Genomic DNA, 17,252 nt, shown 5'->3' on the forward strand with positions numbered 1-17,252 from the left:
TATATATATATATATATATATTAGAGCTGTTCAATATGAACAAAATAATCATATTGCAATTTTACAAACGAATATTGCGATTGCAATTTTATTTGCGATTTTGGCAACTGTTTTTGCTTTTTCAAACAAGCTACATACATTCTAAATGCATTCAGTGCACAAGAAGTGCATAACAAAACTATTGAGTCAGTAATTTCTTTGTGCTGTTTTGACCCTTTCCCATAAGGCACGGCGCTTGCAAATGCTTGAACAATGGACACTAGTTTAGTCTGTTTGGGCTGGCTTTGATGTGTGCTTTTGTTTGTTTCGATGGACTTTGTCGACATGCATTGATCATGCAGTTTTTTATGACACTGTTTTAAGTGTTAGATCAGATTTGTAGTATTGCTCCGATTCGTTGGAATAATCATTTCACAAGTCTTAAAAATTGCCTTGCTCTGTGACACATCCTCTCTCCTGAATCCAAAATACTCAAAAATGACTGTCGCTGAATTTCTCCTTGGCACCAAATAATTTTTATTTTGACCTGCATCCATATTTTATGCTTCTTTCTCCTGCTCGATTATTCGGTTCTCCCACTCAACTTCGTCATGCGCAGAGTGAGCTGGTTAACATAATAGCTATATTTGCCCGGTGCTCTAAATAAATTAATAGATAAAAATTGCAGCCTTTTGCGATTTAGAAATTGTGTGTGCTTAAGTTGCGATTTTTTTTGCGATTGCGATTGCGATTGATTGCATAGCCCTAATATATATATATATATATATATATATATATATATATATATATATATATATATATATATATATATATATATATATATTTATTTATTTATAATAGGGATGCTATGGTTGATTGGCTTGAGATAGGCTGATAATCATCTCTTATGATTTAAACAGTACTCGCTAATCACATTGACCAATTGCAAGTGTTCGTTTACGAGTTTAGAAACAGAAGAGGATCCATTTTAACTTCTTATTCATCAAATAAGTGTTCCAAACTGTTTCTTAATTGAGACATGTTCAATTCTTCTTTCATCATTTACAATGTTTCCAAATAGTTTTGTTTGTCATTTTCTTAATTTTTTAAATGTATTATCTACTATTTTCTGTAAAGCTGCTTCTGACCATGACATGTCCACACTAAATTGTTATAAGAAATATGTTTAAGGTATTATATGCAACATACTTCATTTATTTTCTTAGTATTGTCTAAGTATCATACTTGAAGGGAAAATGTGCTTTATGCAATGTTAAAGATATATCAGTAGCAGAATTGGCCGATCACCATGATGAGGAATTGGTACTCTGAACCATTTTTTTCAGAAAACATTCATCTAAAGGTGCTATTGACTTAATAGAAATTTTCCCCAGATGTTGGTAACAACCAAAGAAACCTATATATGCAAAGAAAACAAATCTAATTAGTTACAGATCAAGTTATGTGTAATGAAATGACACAGGGAAATAATATTGAGCACACGAAGAAAGGGAGGTGTAGAAAGACATTGAAAGTCCAGACAGCAGCTGAAATCTCTCAGTAGTTATTCAGCAACCCTCTGCCCTTTGTTAGTGCATTTTAATATTTGCTGCTTCAATCCAACATTTACATTATCAGGATGAAACCAGTGTGCACATTTCAGCAAGACAATGATCCAAAACACAGCTCTCAGATGGCTTTAGAGAAAGAAAACCAAGCTGTAGAATGGCCCAGCCAATCACCTGACTTGAATCCAATATAAAGTACAAATTTAAGATCAGATTGGAGAGACAAAACCTACAGAACCGTCAAGATTTTTACACTGTTGAAGTCTGTGAAAACAAAATCACACCTGTGACTTCATTCTCTATATGAGATTTAAGTTTATTTATTTAAAAACTAACAGGACGGACTGATTTTTCTCTGTGGAGAATCTTGCACAGATTAATTGTTCACCTCAAAAGGGCCAAGTCTAAAATGAATAGTATTATCAGTTTAACAAGATCAGACTTTAAAACATGTCTGTTTCTCAGTTTGATTATGCTCATCATGGTTTAAAATCTGCACACAGGAGTTTCACTTCTGATATTACATGCGTTACAACCGACAGATAGCCTTAATTTAGTCACAGATATCCTTCCTGTGCAGGAAAGCGTCAAATGAGAGGGCGGAACCCACACAGCTGCAAGATCTCAGTTATAGATGGCTTAAAAATAGACACATTTCATCAAGTCTGCGCGCTCAATGGCTCTTTCTTTGAACAAAATATTTTAAATAGCAAAGCCGGGGAACAACCCTTTCTGTCGGTCTCATTCTCTCACTGCAGATCTCACCACGATAAATACTCTTTGTTCAATGGCAAACGCTGAAGAGAGAGTGGTGCCGAGGGCTGGCCGAGTCACTGTTGGGTTTTGTTTGTGTCTGTTACCATCGCGACCGTTGTCCTCTGACCCGCCAGCAGACGCTCTGTACTGGATGGGGCGTAGTGCACTTTTTAACAGGCACACGGTGGAAGAAGTGGCACTCCCTTTTCACCTCGAAACGTATGTCGGATTCAGAATGTTTTTGTGTTGCCATATTAGGGTTTTCTAAATAAAGTTTCTTAAATCATTAGTTAATTAATCACTCTGGAAGGTTGTTTCCTCCTGGTCTGCGGTGATTCAGAAGTGGCCTTGCTCAAAAAATGACGTTTGCTGATTGTTCAAATTACCTACTTAAAAGGAGTGGAAACAACACAATTTTTGATTTTGTTTTTTTTGCAACAACCTAATTGCTTTATGTTCAGTCCACTTAGCCTATATTTGTAACACCCAATAAGTTAACTTATTTCCTTCATGTTGTCTCAACACAAATTGATTGTGTGGAACCCCACATTTCTTTTTACAGTTGTAACATTAATGTAAGGGATAGTTTGGGCAAAAAAGTAAATTTACTCATTACTCAAAAGGTCCTAAAGCTTTATGAGTTTCTTTTTTTCTGTTGAATATAAAAGAAGATATTTAGAAAAATGTCAGGAACCCCCCCAGACTGCATAAGTATGTCGGCACAACACGATCTCACGGCAATTTGTAACTTTTTGATTTGATGGCTAATTCGTATGAATATGTACGATCTAATTTGTACAATTTAGTACGATTTGCTCATCCCCCCAATGACGGTTGGGTTTAGGGGTGCATGGGGTGGGGTGCCACGCCTTCTTTTTAAAATCGTACTTTTATGTACAACTGAGGTTAAATAGTTACGATTTCTCGTGAGATCAGGCTGGTCTGCAAGATGTATTTTAAAGATCATTTGTTCTGGAAAACATCTGCTATGTTTAAAGGTCTTATAAACATCTTTTAAAGGTCTGCTGAAGTAACAAATTTTAAACATTTTAAAGTGACAATGGGTGACAATGTATTATTTATTATTGACAATATTTTAATGTCAAAACTGAATAAATAATGTTTCATTGAGGGATGATTTGTTAGGAAAGGACAGTATTTGGCTGAGTAAAAACTATTTAAAATTCGGGAATTAAAGAGTTCAGAAAAGTTTTAAAAATGTTAAACATTGATAAAATGCCTTTAAAGTAGTACAAATTAAAGTGCTATAGAAAAGCAAATTATGTTATAATATATTTATGTTGTGAAATGTAAAACATTTTCTTCATTAAACATGATCTTAATATACTAATGATCTGTGGCATGAATCAATCATTTTGATGCATAAATAGTATTTTTGACTATTCCTACAAATATTCGATGCAACATAAAGCTGGCTTATTGTGGTCCAGAGTCACATGTTCTATTCGTCTATTTAATGTCCAAAATTTGACATCTAATAGATGTTTTGCAGATGTGCAAACACTCTAATAAATATATTTTCCAGATGTAAACTCAACTCAACTCACTTTTACTACTAGAACACTTTCAACCACCCAAAACTGGTACCAAAGTACCGCACATAAAAACAAAATACATGCAAACAAGCAAGGAGTCAAAATACATAAACTCACAGCACATGATTACAAGCTAATACGTGTGTTTTCACTGACCTTTGAAATGACTCCAAAGTAGATGTTCTTAAGGAGAGTGGAAGCTTGTTCCAAAACATCAAATATGGGACGTTTTTTTACTATGAATTTCAATGATTAATAAAGGGACTAAGCTGAAAAGAAAATGAATGAATGAATGAATTTGCTACCATTTTTTTAAGTATTGACCTGACAGCAGCATTAAAGCTGTATTTTGGTAAACATCCAACTGGCAAATAAAGGTGCAGCTGATCCACCTTTGTTTTTAAGCAGAATCCTCATTTTTATAATTTGCTCTAGAATGGTTGATCTTCACCTGAGCCAAACAATAAATCTTTTTTTTTAGCAACATATTTGCATTTAACATCTTGCAGTGAAATGTTTAGTTACATTTTGACATCCATAGCTGAAAAAATTATACAAAAATGTATATGAATATGGGTGTATAATTCTTTTAAATATCTTATTTTGTATTCAACAGAGAAAAGAAGCTCAAACAGATTTGGAGCAAGTGGAGGGTGAGTAAATGATGACGGATTCTTTTCATTTTTGGGTGAACTATTCGTTTAACACTGCCTACTCACTTACATCTGGATCCTGCAAGAGTGCCAGGGATAATTAGCTTTTCAACATTAAGCTGAGCATCTGCTGGCTTCACCTTCTGTAAAAGTGAAAATCGCTCTGTTAAAAGGTCGTCTTGCATTTTTGTAATACAGCAGGGCACAGGGTGCAAAATTAACACTCAGCAAGTGCCAAAACGTGTAGATAATTTGAAGCTCTTAAAAGCCCAGATGGAATTTTGCATATGTTAGGTCTCTAAAATAAAATCTTTAAAATGACAATAAAAACATTGTCAAATCAATAATAAAGAAGAGTAAATGATGGTACATTTAGATCAGTTGATGGACACATACTGTATGTATTATATATACTGTGTATTTTAGGGTCAAAGAGCATACATTCTAAAAGATTTTATAGGGATAGAAAGCATACTGATTGTTCTGTATGTAAAAGTAAATAAAGCGCCTTGTTTGATGTTTCAAATAACTCTTGGGATAATATTATTCATTGTCCAACACACATTTATGTAAAAAAAACATATTTTGAGAGAAGTAATTATAATATAAGTAGTGTTTTGGACTGTTATCCTTAACCCATTTAAGCCCATCCGCAACTATAGTTGCCAAAGTTCATAGTTTCCATATTCCTTTTATAAGTAATTTTCTACAAGTTATCCATGTTTAATTTGTCAATGACAATTAAGCAAACAATCAAATAAAAGATCTCAACAAAGAAAAAAGGTCATTTATTTCTTGTCACGTGATTCCTTCAACTTTCTACCTTAATTCCAAGAAAAAAAAGACATTTTTCATGATACTAAAAATTACTTTTTGTTTACAAATGTATATCAACCTAATGATGAAGGTCTCTAGATTTATCCAAATGAAACAAATCTTTCAGATCTATAGTTTTTTGTATACTTTGTCAAAAGTCCAAGTGCAACTATAGATGCTGATGGGCAAATATGTACCTTGTAAGTACATAAATCATGGGGAATATGAAATAATGTGTTAGTAATTTAATAAATCAAGGTTATTGGTCTTAATGATTTTTTGCTTTCATAATACCCCATCTAAACATAATCGTTTAACTGATATCTTTGCTTAAAAGTAGCCTTTTTTGACACACAGGAAAATCGTCATAGTAAAATTAAACTCTGCCACTGGTTCCACCCCAGCAAAGAGTTAAAATAACACTGGAGCAGAGTTAAAGTGCTGAGTGAACAGAGGGTTTTGTCTAAATTGCACAAAATGCAGTATCAGGTCGCTGAAAACCACATTTTTTATAACTCTTGTCAGGGTAAAGATTTTCAAAAGCACCAGGGTAAAATAACTGTGTTATTTTAGAAAATTGAGAAAAAACGGTATTGTTTACAAAAATACCTGTGTGGACATGGCCTCAGGAACCCAACTGAAAACTTAATAAATCTCTCAGAATCTCAGCTCATCAGGATCATTAAACAACTCCACAAACAGAATCAGCAGCTTTACTTATTACTAAGCTGTCTGACTATTTCTGTCAGATAAAAGTCTGTAGTGAGATTTACTTGTTTTGTTAGATGACATCATTGTGGAATGCATTTACTTTTGAGTATTTATACTGTTATTTACTTTACTTTTTGACTTATTCATTTGTCTTTTTGACACTCAATAGTCTGTTGGAGAAACTAACATGTGTTTCATCACTTTAAGACAAATGGATCAGTTCTTTGCGTTTTCATGTTCATTAAATTATATGATAGATCATTTTCTGGGGGTTAATATCAAAAGGTTTTCTAATTTTAAACATAAAAATTGTGTTTATGAATATGAATTGATCATTTAAAAGAAGTTGTTTTGAGTAAAAAAATAAAATAAAATCTGGTTAAAATAAATACAAAATATGTTCATATAAGACACTGTTAACAAGGCTACATGCATGAAATCATAAAAAAATTGGGCACAAATGGGTTAAATTGTCTTTTAAAAAAATTATTCATCAAATATTTTTTGTTCTTATTATGCCTGACACATGTTTTTTTTTCTTAGCATATAAACTATTGTTACATTGAATGACATTTTAGCAGGTGACTTCTTTAAAGGGGACCTATTATGCAAAATGTGACAACAGTGTGTGAATATAACCAGCTTTTGTTTAAAAATGTATTAATTTTATTTTTATAATGACACTTCATATAAAAATAGTCTGCAGAAACACTTGGATTGAGATTCTTCCTTTGTATGATGTCATCAGAGGGAGAAAGCCCCGCCTATTAGTTATGATTTCTCCCTCGTTAGCTTAGACAGCCCTAAGTGAGAAGCAGCCGTCCACCATTTGAGTTTTAAATGTCCTGCTGTGCTAAGACACAGGTTTTTATTGCTCCACCCCGTTTTGAAAAGAGGGCTGGGAGCACAATCTCATTTGAGGCGACATTCACCAAAACAGCACAACTTGGATCAAAGTCTAAAAAAAGCAGTTTCAAAAAGTTATAAAACATCATTTGTGTCGTATTTTGTGCTGAAACTTCACACACACACCCTAGGAACATCAGAGACTTATTTTAGATATTGTAAAAAGAAGCATAATAGGTCATAATATTGTCATTATTTATCTTCAGAAAAAAACAATTATAATGATCAGAAAATAAATCAAGTGAAATTGTCTAAAATCTAAAACTTTATTACCCTTTTATTTTTTTGATGCTTGAGAACTCCTTTTTATATTTGATCCTTTATTGGTTCATCATTTGATTTGAGAAAAATATAACAATTTGAGAGACGAGAAGTAGTTCAAAACACATGTTAATGTATATCATGTTTAGTTTAATTGTTAAGGGGTCTACGACTGGTGCCCCTGATTAAACCACACAGATTATACAAATGAGTACTTTCTAAAACATAACATGCCTTGGTTCATTTTGTCTTTGGTTTTACAATATGCAGATAAAAATAGTGACAAAACATTGAGCTCCTCTAAAAACAAGCACACGGAGTGAGTAAACCTGTAAATAAAACAGAAGAATGGAGTTAGCGTACAGTACGTTACATGATCTGCTGTATGCATTGTTGGTCGGTTTATTAAATGTTTTTAATATGAACTGACTTATGCAATGGCCTATTTGAATGTGTGGCTCTCAGTTCCACCACGTCCAAAACCTGCAGAGAAAAAGGAGAAATATTTAGAATATAATGCAATACGTTTATACTGTAGTTTCACAACTTTGACAGGCATATATAGACAGATTTGATAATAAGGCACAAAAATGTGTTTGGAAATTTGTTTTGAAAATGAATTTTTGCACAATATATACATTTGAAGGCAACATTTATATTAATAATATTTATGTTAATAAATTGTAATACATATTTATTATAACAAATTTTTCCAAGGGATGTTTAGCAGAGCAAGGGCATTTTCACAGTATTTACTATTATGTTTCTTATTTTTGCTTCTGGAAAAAGTCTTTTATTTATTTTTTTTTTTTTACATATTTCTTTTACTTTGACTGGAATAAATTAATTTTTTTTTCATTATTTTTAAAGAAAAGCAGCAATTAAAATAAAGAAAAAAATGAAGGTTAATAATATTAGTTCCTTTTAGAAATTATTTTTTTTTTAAATTGAACTTGCCAACTTACCTAACTACCTATCTATTCATTTAAGCTGAATACCAGTATCTTACGAAATAATTGGTAAAATATTTTGTGCTGTAATAATGGCAAAAATATTAAGACAAGATATATTAGCTTTTAGAATATTGTTCTTTAAATTGTTCCATTAATCTCTCCATTAAACAGCACTTGGGAAATATTCCAGAAAAAAAGAATGAAAATTTCACAGGAGGGCAAATATATTTGCTTTTAACCATATGTCTTATTGACATGCTAACCATGGAAGCATACATGATCAGTAGGCTGATCAGTTAGCATGATAACCAAATCCACACACACAAAAACATGTGACACCGACTACGTTTACATGGACGTCAGAAATCAAATGATTTGCCTTAATCTCAATAAGACACTAATATGAAGGTCTTTACATAAGTTGCTTTTTAAATGTTTCTTTCATGATCTCATTTTACATGTTGTAGCACATAATTCGATTAACATCATTGCATCACTACGATATCTACGCTTCCTCCAGAGTTTTGTGTAATTTTCATTTTTAACTTGTCGAGTTTAACTGCAGTTTGGCACTTTCACTTCCATTCAGGAACATTTCATGCATGCCCCCTGTGACAAACGAGATATTGGATGAGAGTATACTGCACACCATATTGAATAAAAACCCTCCACATTTTACAATGCAGGTGTCTGTATTCCTTCACTGACTCTGTAGGTGCAGAGAATAGTGTCACACAGCCGTGTGTGTGTATAGACAATCCTGTCGTAAAATCTGAAAATCTCACACACATGTACGATTAAGGGGTCTACATGTCTGAACTGCACTTCAATAATGCGACTAAAATCAGCATACTCCACATGTCTTAATGTGATTTCTATTTAGTTCGATTATGACCTTAGTCGGATTAAGGTAATCAGAAACTATTGTTTACATGGTAGACTCTTAATCAGAGTATTGTCTTAATCGTAATAAAATTGGATTATTAGTGTCCATGTAAACATACTCAGTTTAAAAATGTGGCGCTTTGATGGTAAATTTTAATCAATAAAAGAGTCTCCTCATGTAGACATTTGCATTAAGTGCCACTAGCTAGCTAGATAATGCAAGAAATTTGAATAAATACATGAGATGAGAGAGAAACTATAAAATAGTGGCCAACTGCTGTTCCAGTCCACACACTTACCGAAATAGAAGATAAAAAAATGCTTTCAATGAGATGATACCCTATTGAAATGTACTAAAATAGACCTTTGAGGTATTAAAATGCTCTCCTTTAAGGATAAAAAGGTACAAAGTACTACCTTTTAAAAGTCTGACGCAGCTTTTAATATGAGAATGTCTGTTTGTGAAGTAAAACACTGTTTAATGTAAAGAATAAATGATGTAGGTCCACCGAATTATGATTTCATTTTCCAATAATTCAATAGACCTAAGTCAGTTATTCTACTGATACTATGGTTATACGTCTGTTTTTCAAAACATTTGTCAGGTTTTTGACCTCAAACTGCTCCTGTGTGTGGTATTACTTTCTTACACATCTCTTCCAAAGCCTTCGGTTTTGGTTTGATTTTTGACTTCTGTAGGTTGTGAAGTAACACAGATCATTCATCGTACTGATATGGAGCTGTAATATGCTCAAATCCTGCCTGTAAATACTTTAGCTGTGTGTTAATCTGAAAATAACTGCACACCTTGGAAAGTTCATCAGCCAATCAGAATCAAGCATCCAACAGCCCCCTAGTATAAGTCATGTGATTCTTTAGTTGAACAGTAACTCCCAGTAAATGCATTGTAGAAACTTACCTTTGGGTCCAAAGAGTGCTGCGTAGCATGGGTTGTTACAGTAGGGCTTCCCTTCATGCTGTGAGGTGAAACACATTAGTTAGTGCACTCTCTATTAATGGACTTGAACGAAGGCTATTATTCAAGACCTTCGTCAAAACGTAACGCATTGACAGACTAAACCCCCTGAAGTGTTTATGTAAGGTAAAAGTATGACAAAATTTAACCAGACTCCATTAAGACTGCCTGGTGCATTAATCTGCGCTCTGTCTCTGTAAGACATTGGCAGTCGGTGTGTGTTTGTGCTACTGATTTACCTCTGCATGTGAGCCAGCGGACAGGGTCTTGTTGCATTTCTCACACTTCAGACAGGGTCTATGCCAGTCTTTGCCAAGTGACGTCACTCTCTCCGCTGAAACAACAAAGATAAATATTATTCATTCTGAATAAATATGACAAACACCCATAGATAAACCAACATGGAGTCATATTTGCAGATTTGGAGCGCACATTATTCACAAAATTTCCCAACCGTTGTTTATTTTTTTTAACTGGTAGATGCTTTAATCCAAAGGAAATATTTAAAGTAGCTATAATACTTTTCAAAGTTCACCTTACTTATATCTGTTCCCGCATTTCCTGGGAATTAAATATTTGTCTTTAAAGTTAGACCATTTCACTGACACCAATTCTCAGCCTAAATAGTTCAATATGCATTAAATAATTAAAGTGAATAATTAAAGTGAATCAAAAAGTACTGTAACTTTCATTTGCTGAACACTATATTTTTTTATTCCTTGAATAAAAGCTCACCTAAACCTCACCCAAAAAGACTTGGTGACTTTTGACATGAGTTGACTTGGAACACATACACAAAACATACAATAATTAATAATAAATAAAAAATAATTAATTAATAATTAAATGGGTTCAGTTCGAGTTTTGAGGGTATTTAAAATGTATTAAATCTATCTTCAATTAAGTCTTTATCTCTATTTAGGTCATTGTTGTTCTGGACCCCACTGACTTTCATAGTATGGTTCATCAGAATATCCTCATTTGTGTTCTGCAGTGGAAAATATGTGCAGCAATATTCCATTGCAAAGTTTGAGTAAATATATGTAAATATAGCAGGATATGGTCTACAACAACAACAAAAATAAATATAAATAATAATAATTCCTTACATTTATATAGCGCTTTACTGGACACTCAAAAGACTTTTACACATTTTTGGGGGAATCTCCTCATCCACCACAAGTGTGCAGCATCCACCTGGATGACGCGGTGGCAGCCATATTGCACACATCAACTGATTTGTGAAGAGGAGACAGACCAATTATGATTTGGAGACCATGATGGACCAGTGGGCAAATTTGCCAGGGTAAACCCCTACTCTTTTTCGAAGGATATCCTAGGATTTTTAACGACCACAGAGAGTCAGGACTTTCATCCGAAAGACAGCGCTCACTGACAGTATAGAGTCCCCTTCACTATACTGGGGTATTAGGATTCACTGAGACCGCAGGTTGAGCGCCCCCTGCTGCTAACACCGCTTCTGGCAGCATCCTAGTTTTCCCATGTGGTCTCCCATCTTGGTATTGAACGGGCACAGCCCTGCTTAGCTTCAGTGGACGACCATGTGAGAGTCACAGAGAGCTAGCTGCCAGACAAAATGAACCAGTTGCTTTGCAAAGTGAAGCATTCGAAACAGCAGATGCAGGGACACCTAGTGTTCAAAACCTTCTAAATGCAAAAAAAAAACTCATGCAAAACATGCATTAAAATGGACTTTAAGCATATTGTGAACTTTAAATTGAAAGTATAACCTATAAATGCACTTAGCTTATCATCTAATATCCTTAAATATTAAGTGTCTGCATAATGTGTGGCCTTTTATAAATTTGTAAGACTTATATTTACAAGATACTAATTATACCTTTCATTCTAAAAAAGTCTCATTAAAAACCTGATTTGAGTTCAGGTAAATCTTCTCAGCCAAACCTTCTCAGCAATTTGTCACTGGAGGCAATCTGAATGAAGCCATGGGATTCAAGTGGATTTTATGCTATTATATAGATCACCACCAGGGCGAAGCAGTGGCGCAGTAGGTAGTGCTGTCACCTCACAGCAAGAAGGTCTCTGGGTCGCTGGTTCGATCCTCGGCTCAGTTGGTGTTTCTGTGTGGAGTTTGCATGTTCTCCCTGCGTTCACGTGGGTTTCCTCCGGTTTCCCCCACAGTCCAATGACATGCGGTACAGGTGAATTGGGTTGGCTAAATTGTCCGTAGTGTATGAGTGTGTGTGTGAATGTGTGTGTGAATGTGTGTGTGGATGTTTCCCAGAGATGGGTTGTGGCGGCATAATCTGCGTAAAAACTTGCTGGATAAGTTGGCGGTTCATTCCGCTGTGGCGACCCCGGATTAATAAAGGGACTAAGCCGACAAGAAAATGAATGAATGAATAGATCCCCAACAATGAATTTTTAAAGTGTTTTGAAATCAAAATCTCATGACCTTACAAGCCACTGATTCGGAACAGCAGGTTTGTAAATGTTTTGTAGGTTCATCAAGCTGTGTTTCGAAAGCACAGTCATCACTAACTAGAGCAATACTATCAGCAAACACCTCAATACCATGTACAATGCTGAGAGTGATGCTTAGATAAATATATACATATGTTCTAGACACTTTACTCTGACAAAATAAAAGAGACAGCAGTGAGAAAACAGCAGTTAAGAAAGGGTTCGGTCATAGTCACGTGGATGTTTGCACAACATCTGCCTTTACAACTATAAAGCAGCTCTCATTGATTCTTATTATTGCTCACATACATCTAAACATGTAATTAAAGACATGAACTGGAACCGATTCTACATCAAATAAGGGCCACAGGCAACTATTATGCAATCATAACAGACCAATAGTAGCTTGACTGCATTTACACGCTTTTCTGAAAAGTTCATGTTGTTCTGAACTCCTGAAACAAATGTAATTGAAGCCGGTTTTCAATTGAAACAGCTTCCATTTCGCAGCTCCAGTTCCAAGTATATCAGGGCCTTGGGCCATACAGATTTGAGCTGACGTGTGGATGAGTAAACAATGACTGAATTCAATTTTGGGGTGAAATATTTTTAAATAATTAAATTGTTTAAATATTTTGTCATTTCCAATTGGAGAAAAGTTTAATTTGACACATTAAAACATACTTTATGTGTCGAAAAAAAAAAATCAGAGCAGAAAATCCCTAAAACTAAACCTTTGTTTCCATCTGCCCCTGTTTAAAACCCCATACACAACACGGAGAAACCCAAATGACTCATTACGCTCAAAGTTGTTTTCTTAAAAGGCTCAGGGGAATACAAAGTCAACCAGACATGGCCAAATTAGCTGATTTGCAGCCATTATGCACTTTAATCAAAGCCATGATTAACTTTTAATGTCAACACCTTTCAAGCTGAAGTCTGGCAGATGCCCTTTACAGACCATGATGCTGTAAATCGGGGTTCGTTCATTGTGTTCTCCTCTCGAAAAGGATAAAGTCATGATAGTGAGAACATGGGTGGGTGTGGAAGCTTCATGCGGGACACTCCCGAAGGAATTTATTCCTCCCTTCACTTATAAAAGGGCCATAAAGAAGTCTTTATCTTCAGCCCTCAGCAGAAAAGATTCCTCCAGACAGCCCTCATGATGAAGACTGTAAAAGAAGTGGGAAGCCAAGACAAAGTCATGCATGCTCGGGCGTCTCCAATAAGAAAAGGTGCTCGACTATGCCTTTAACAAGAGAACATTTGGGCGCCAAAGACTTTGTGAAAGCATGACCACTCCAGCTGAGATCTGTTTGTGCTTTTTGGCACGCAGAAATCAAAAGATGGACTAAGCTCAGATTAACAGTTCCCATCTGTGACGTACATGTGAAAAAAAGTGATGAAGTGTTAGCAAAGACTCCAGACACCAAATAATGCTCCATTCTTCATGCAATAAGCAGAGTGTTGAAGGATAACACATTCACTACATAATTCCCATTGTTACAGACTACTGCCAGCTGCTATAATTGCTCACAACAGCTGTAATAAGAGTCGTGCTCATCCCAGTTTAGACAGTTAGTCATGTCACACGCACACACACACATACACAGGAAGCTCTTTTGTTTAGTAGTGGACCGTGAACACATGATCCAGACACACTGAGAGAGATGGATGCGCCATCAGTGGTCCATGTGAGAAAGAACATTTCGGAAAGGAAAAACAAGGCAGAAAGGAATGCACAAGAATGGGTTTGGGCTCTTGAAAAGCAGCCAAGAAATAGTCTGGTCATCTGAGCCACACCTAAGACAGTAATTACTTAACTTCCCTCACCCAAATACACAGGGGAACCACTAATCTCTTGCTCTTTAACGGTCTTTATCAACACAAAGTGTTCTAGACTGGGTGTAAAGTCTACAGCATGGAGATTTGTAATCTGAAGGCAGGCTATACTGCTGTTCTTAGTCTGTGAAGAATCTGTTTTTTTGTTTTATTTTTACATAACATAAGATAAAGAATAGACAGTGATAGACTTATTTATGCTGAGAGCAAATTGTTAAAATTAAGGCTAGGGCTCAATTACTTATGCGAGTTTGGGGTGGGACTATCATATTGATTGACCAATAGAGAAAAAGTTTGGGAAACCTGTTTGAAAGCAGTCATTATTTTTGCAGCCACATTAGATGATGAATAAAATCAAATGGTTTCCCCTTAAAAACACCATACATACTGTAATCATATATACATATAAAAGTTGTGCGATTTGGGGAAAATATCTAGTTGTGATTTTTTTTTTTTTAGCAAATATTGTAATTGCGATTTGATTTACGATGTAATTCAAGCTTCAAGCTGATTTTAATTAATTCAAGCTTCAGCTCAATAATTTTTAAGGCTTTGGTAACAATTCTGCGACAGCTCTTAAAAACTACCTATGTTTGTTTGGTGTCTGTGACTTTGAAACCAAAATATTCCCATATTACAAATGCTGGTTTTCTTATATGAATTTGTCTATTAATGCTTCAGAATAATCCCACTTGTCAGCACTTTCCTTTTTGTTTTCTTTTTTTTTGTGGGTGTAGATCAGTTGTGCAATTCTGATTGGGCAGAATGAAAGTGTGTTCACTCAGTTGGCTAGTTATAAAGCCACGGTCAGATCACACGATTTCTGCACAATTTCCTTGACATAGGGTGTCGTAGGAATTCGTAAACAACAAATGGACGTCGTGACACAAGATTTTTTCTTAATAAAAGATCATTTCTTTTTGTGTAATGTGGAATAGTTCAAGACAACTGACCCTGTCTGCGATGCGCCAGGACACCATCGCAGAAAGTCTAGCATGTTTAACTTTCTGAAGCATAGCGAACTGGTTTTGAAGATGTTATTCATTATTTTTTTTCACATATATAAATTTATATAAATATATATTTTATGTTGCAGCCTCTTGCGATTAACTAATCTCAACGTTTCAAATTGTGATTCGATTTTAATTAATCACAGTCCTAATTTATATAAGTTGATTAAAAAATAATCATTTATAAATAAATAAATAAATATATATATATATATATATATATATATATATATATATATATATATATATATATATATATATATATATATATATATATATATATATATAAATTTGCAGTTATGGCAAAGCTATTTGAATTATTCCATTATCTTATCTCTACATTTATATTTTCACAGTGGATTTTCCCCATTTTCCATCTCGGAGATGCTGTTATTGTTAGATCAAAAGAAAGAGCGGCACCAAAAGAGGCAATTTTATATAATGAAAAAGTTTCTACAAAGGTTTGAAGAACTTTAGAGATGAACAGCAAATGCAGAATGGGTGATTGTGTGAGATGTTGTATGAGGGCTATCATTACTCCACAGGAAATGAGCATGTCAATTATAATGAATAAAAGGTAAATGCTGCATATAAACTTTACACTGGTTTGACAAGATGGAAAACATATTTAGAAACTGGTAAATATTCAGAGCTATACATTAAAATAAAGATTTAATTGTCTAAAAAAAGTTACAATAATAGAAACCATACAAAAAATGTATATGTGCAAAGAATTTACATTTATATAGAATATATATTTTTAAAATATATAAAATACAAAAGCAGTGGAATTAGTTAACTGAAAGATTTAAAAAACAAGTCAGCAAAACAGCAGTAGACTGAGAGCTTCAGTGGAGAGGATTACTGTTTAGATTACTGTCACATTTACTATTGTATTTATCTTTAATACTTCTTGGGTGGAATTTAAACCGAACAGTAAAATTATTTGTGGATTCTCCTCATCCGGCTGCTTCATGGTAAAGAGAATATTCAAATAGTTTGGCTGAATACACAATGTAAAACAGCATACTTTACAATGTAAAGCAGCATGCTGACATTATCATTTGCATTGTTCATTCAGTTGCTAACTCTTATGCTCTTATTGTTTCTTTATTATTAGAAATATAAATAACAATACAGAATTATACATTTATAGTTTATCTATAGTCTATCAAACATTTTAAGTTAGGCTATACTAGTCTAATCTACATCAATTTACAACAACACTGCAATTCTCATAAATAATCTTTTTTTTTTTTTGCTTCTGCAAAGTTTGCACAAGTTATTTTGTAACGTCTATATTGCAAAAGTTTCAAGCAGGAAATACCCTGAAGTTCACATGCATCACTTGACAGCTTTCTTCCTGGTTAATCCCTCGTACTGTTATGTAAACTAGTTTATCTGATTTTAAAACATCCACATATTTACACTGAATCGCGTAACAGCTTGACTTTCATTTCGTTCTTTCCCTATATTTTGTAAAAGTATGTAAAATAATAAACATTTCACACAAGTCTTACCAAAGTACACTTCCTTTTGGCACTTGGGGCATTTAGGCATGTTTGCGTTGATTTAGTCCCTCGGATGAGAAAGAAAAAGTCCTGTTGGATGTAAAGTTGAGATGGAGAGCAGCAACGGTCCACCTGCACGCAGCCACGCCTTTGGTTTAAGCTCCTCTGCAACAGCCTTATTTATATAGTACTGTGGAAATAGTTTGCGCACGGTCACGGAGGGAGAGAGAGAGCGAGAGAGCGCGCGAGCGAGAGAGCAAACGCACGTGCACGAGAACGCACATTGCTTCATTGTACAGTATGTTCCTATTCTGCGGGTTTCACCATGTGTATTATATTGATTCAGCTTTTAATTAGCTCACTGAAAGATTTACAAACAACTCGTCTTTGTTTGTGTGGGTAACCTGTATCAAGTTTGAAATGT

At 34.4% G+C, this 17,252-nt stretch overlaps 1 protein-coding gene and 1 long non-coding RNA gene across 9 annotated transcripts in view; one reads left to right on the top strand and one right to left on the bottom strand.

The window, feature by feature from the left end:
- Positions 1-2,376: 2,376 nt before the first annotated feature.
- The window catches only part of LOC110438049 (uncharacterized), a 46,096-nt gene continuing 31,220 nt past the window's right edge, over positions 2,377-17,252 (top strand). For 2 of the 6 annotated variants that reach the window (XR_015513663.1, XR_015513664.1), the window contains exon 1: positions 16,997-17,126. This is a non-coding gene — a long non-coding RNA (uncharacterized LOC110438049). Of the gene's footprint in view, positions 2,523-4,475; positions 4,513-16,894; positions 17,224-17,252 lie in introns of those variants that run through there. The other 4 variants (XR_015513666.1, XR_015513667.1, XR_015513662.1 and 1 more) reach the window with 4 other exon arrangements.
- crip1 (cysteine-rich protein 1) lies at positions 6,502-17,017 on the bottom strand. Of its 3 annotated transcripts, none has more exon segments than NM_001159819.3 (5): positions 6,502-7,535; positions 7,637-7,689; positions 9,964-10,021; positions 10,260-10,354; positions 16,838-17,017. In NM_001159819.3, coding segments are annotated over 4 exon segments (234 nt in total). In that variant the 5' UTR covers positions 16,878-17,017; the 3' UTR covers positions 6,502-7,535; positions 7,637-7,648.

This window comes from Danio rerio, chromosome 17 (assembly GCF_052040795.2).
Source record: "Danio rerio strain M-AB ecotype USA chromosome 17, GRCz13ab, whole genome shotgun sequence".
Lineage (NCBI taxonomy): Eukaryota > Metazoa > Chordata > Actinopteri > Cypriniformes > Danionidae > Danio > Danio rerio.

Coding starts and splice junctions, on each gene's coding strand:
- crip1 (XM_087288985.1), bottom strand. Junction 7,690..9,963: donor AGCACTCTTTGGACCCAAAG/GTAAGTTTCTAC, acceptor TTTTCTCTGCAG/GTTTTGGACGTGGTGGAACT. Junction 7,536..7,636: donor TCAAATAGGCCATTGCATAA/GTCAGTTCATAT, acceptor TTTTATTTACAG/GTTTACTCACTCCGTGTGCT.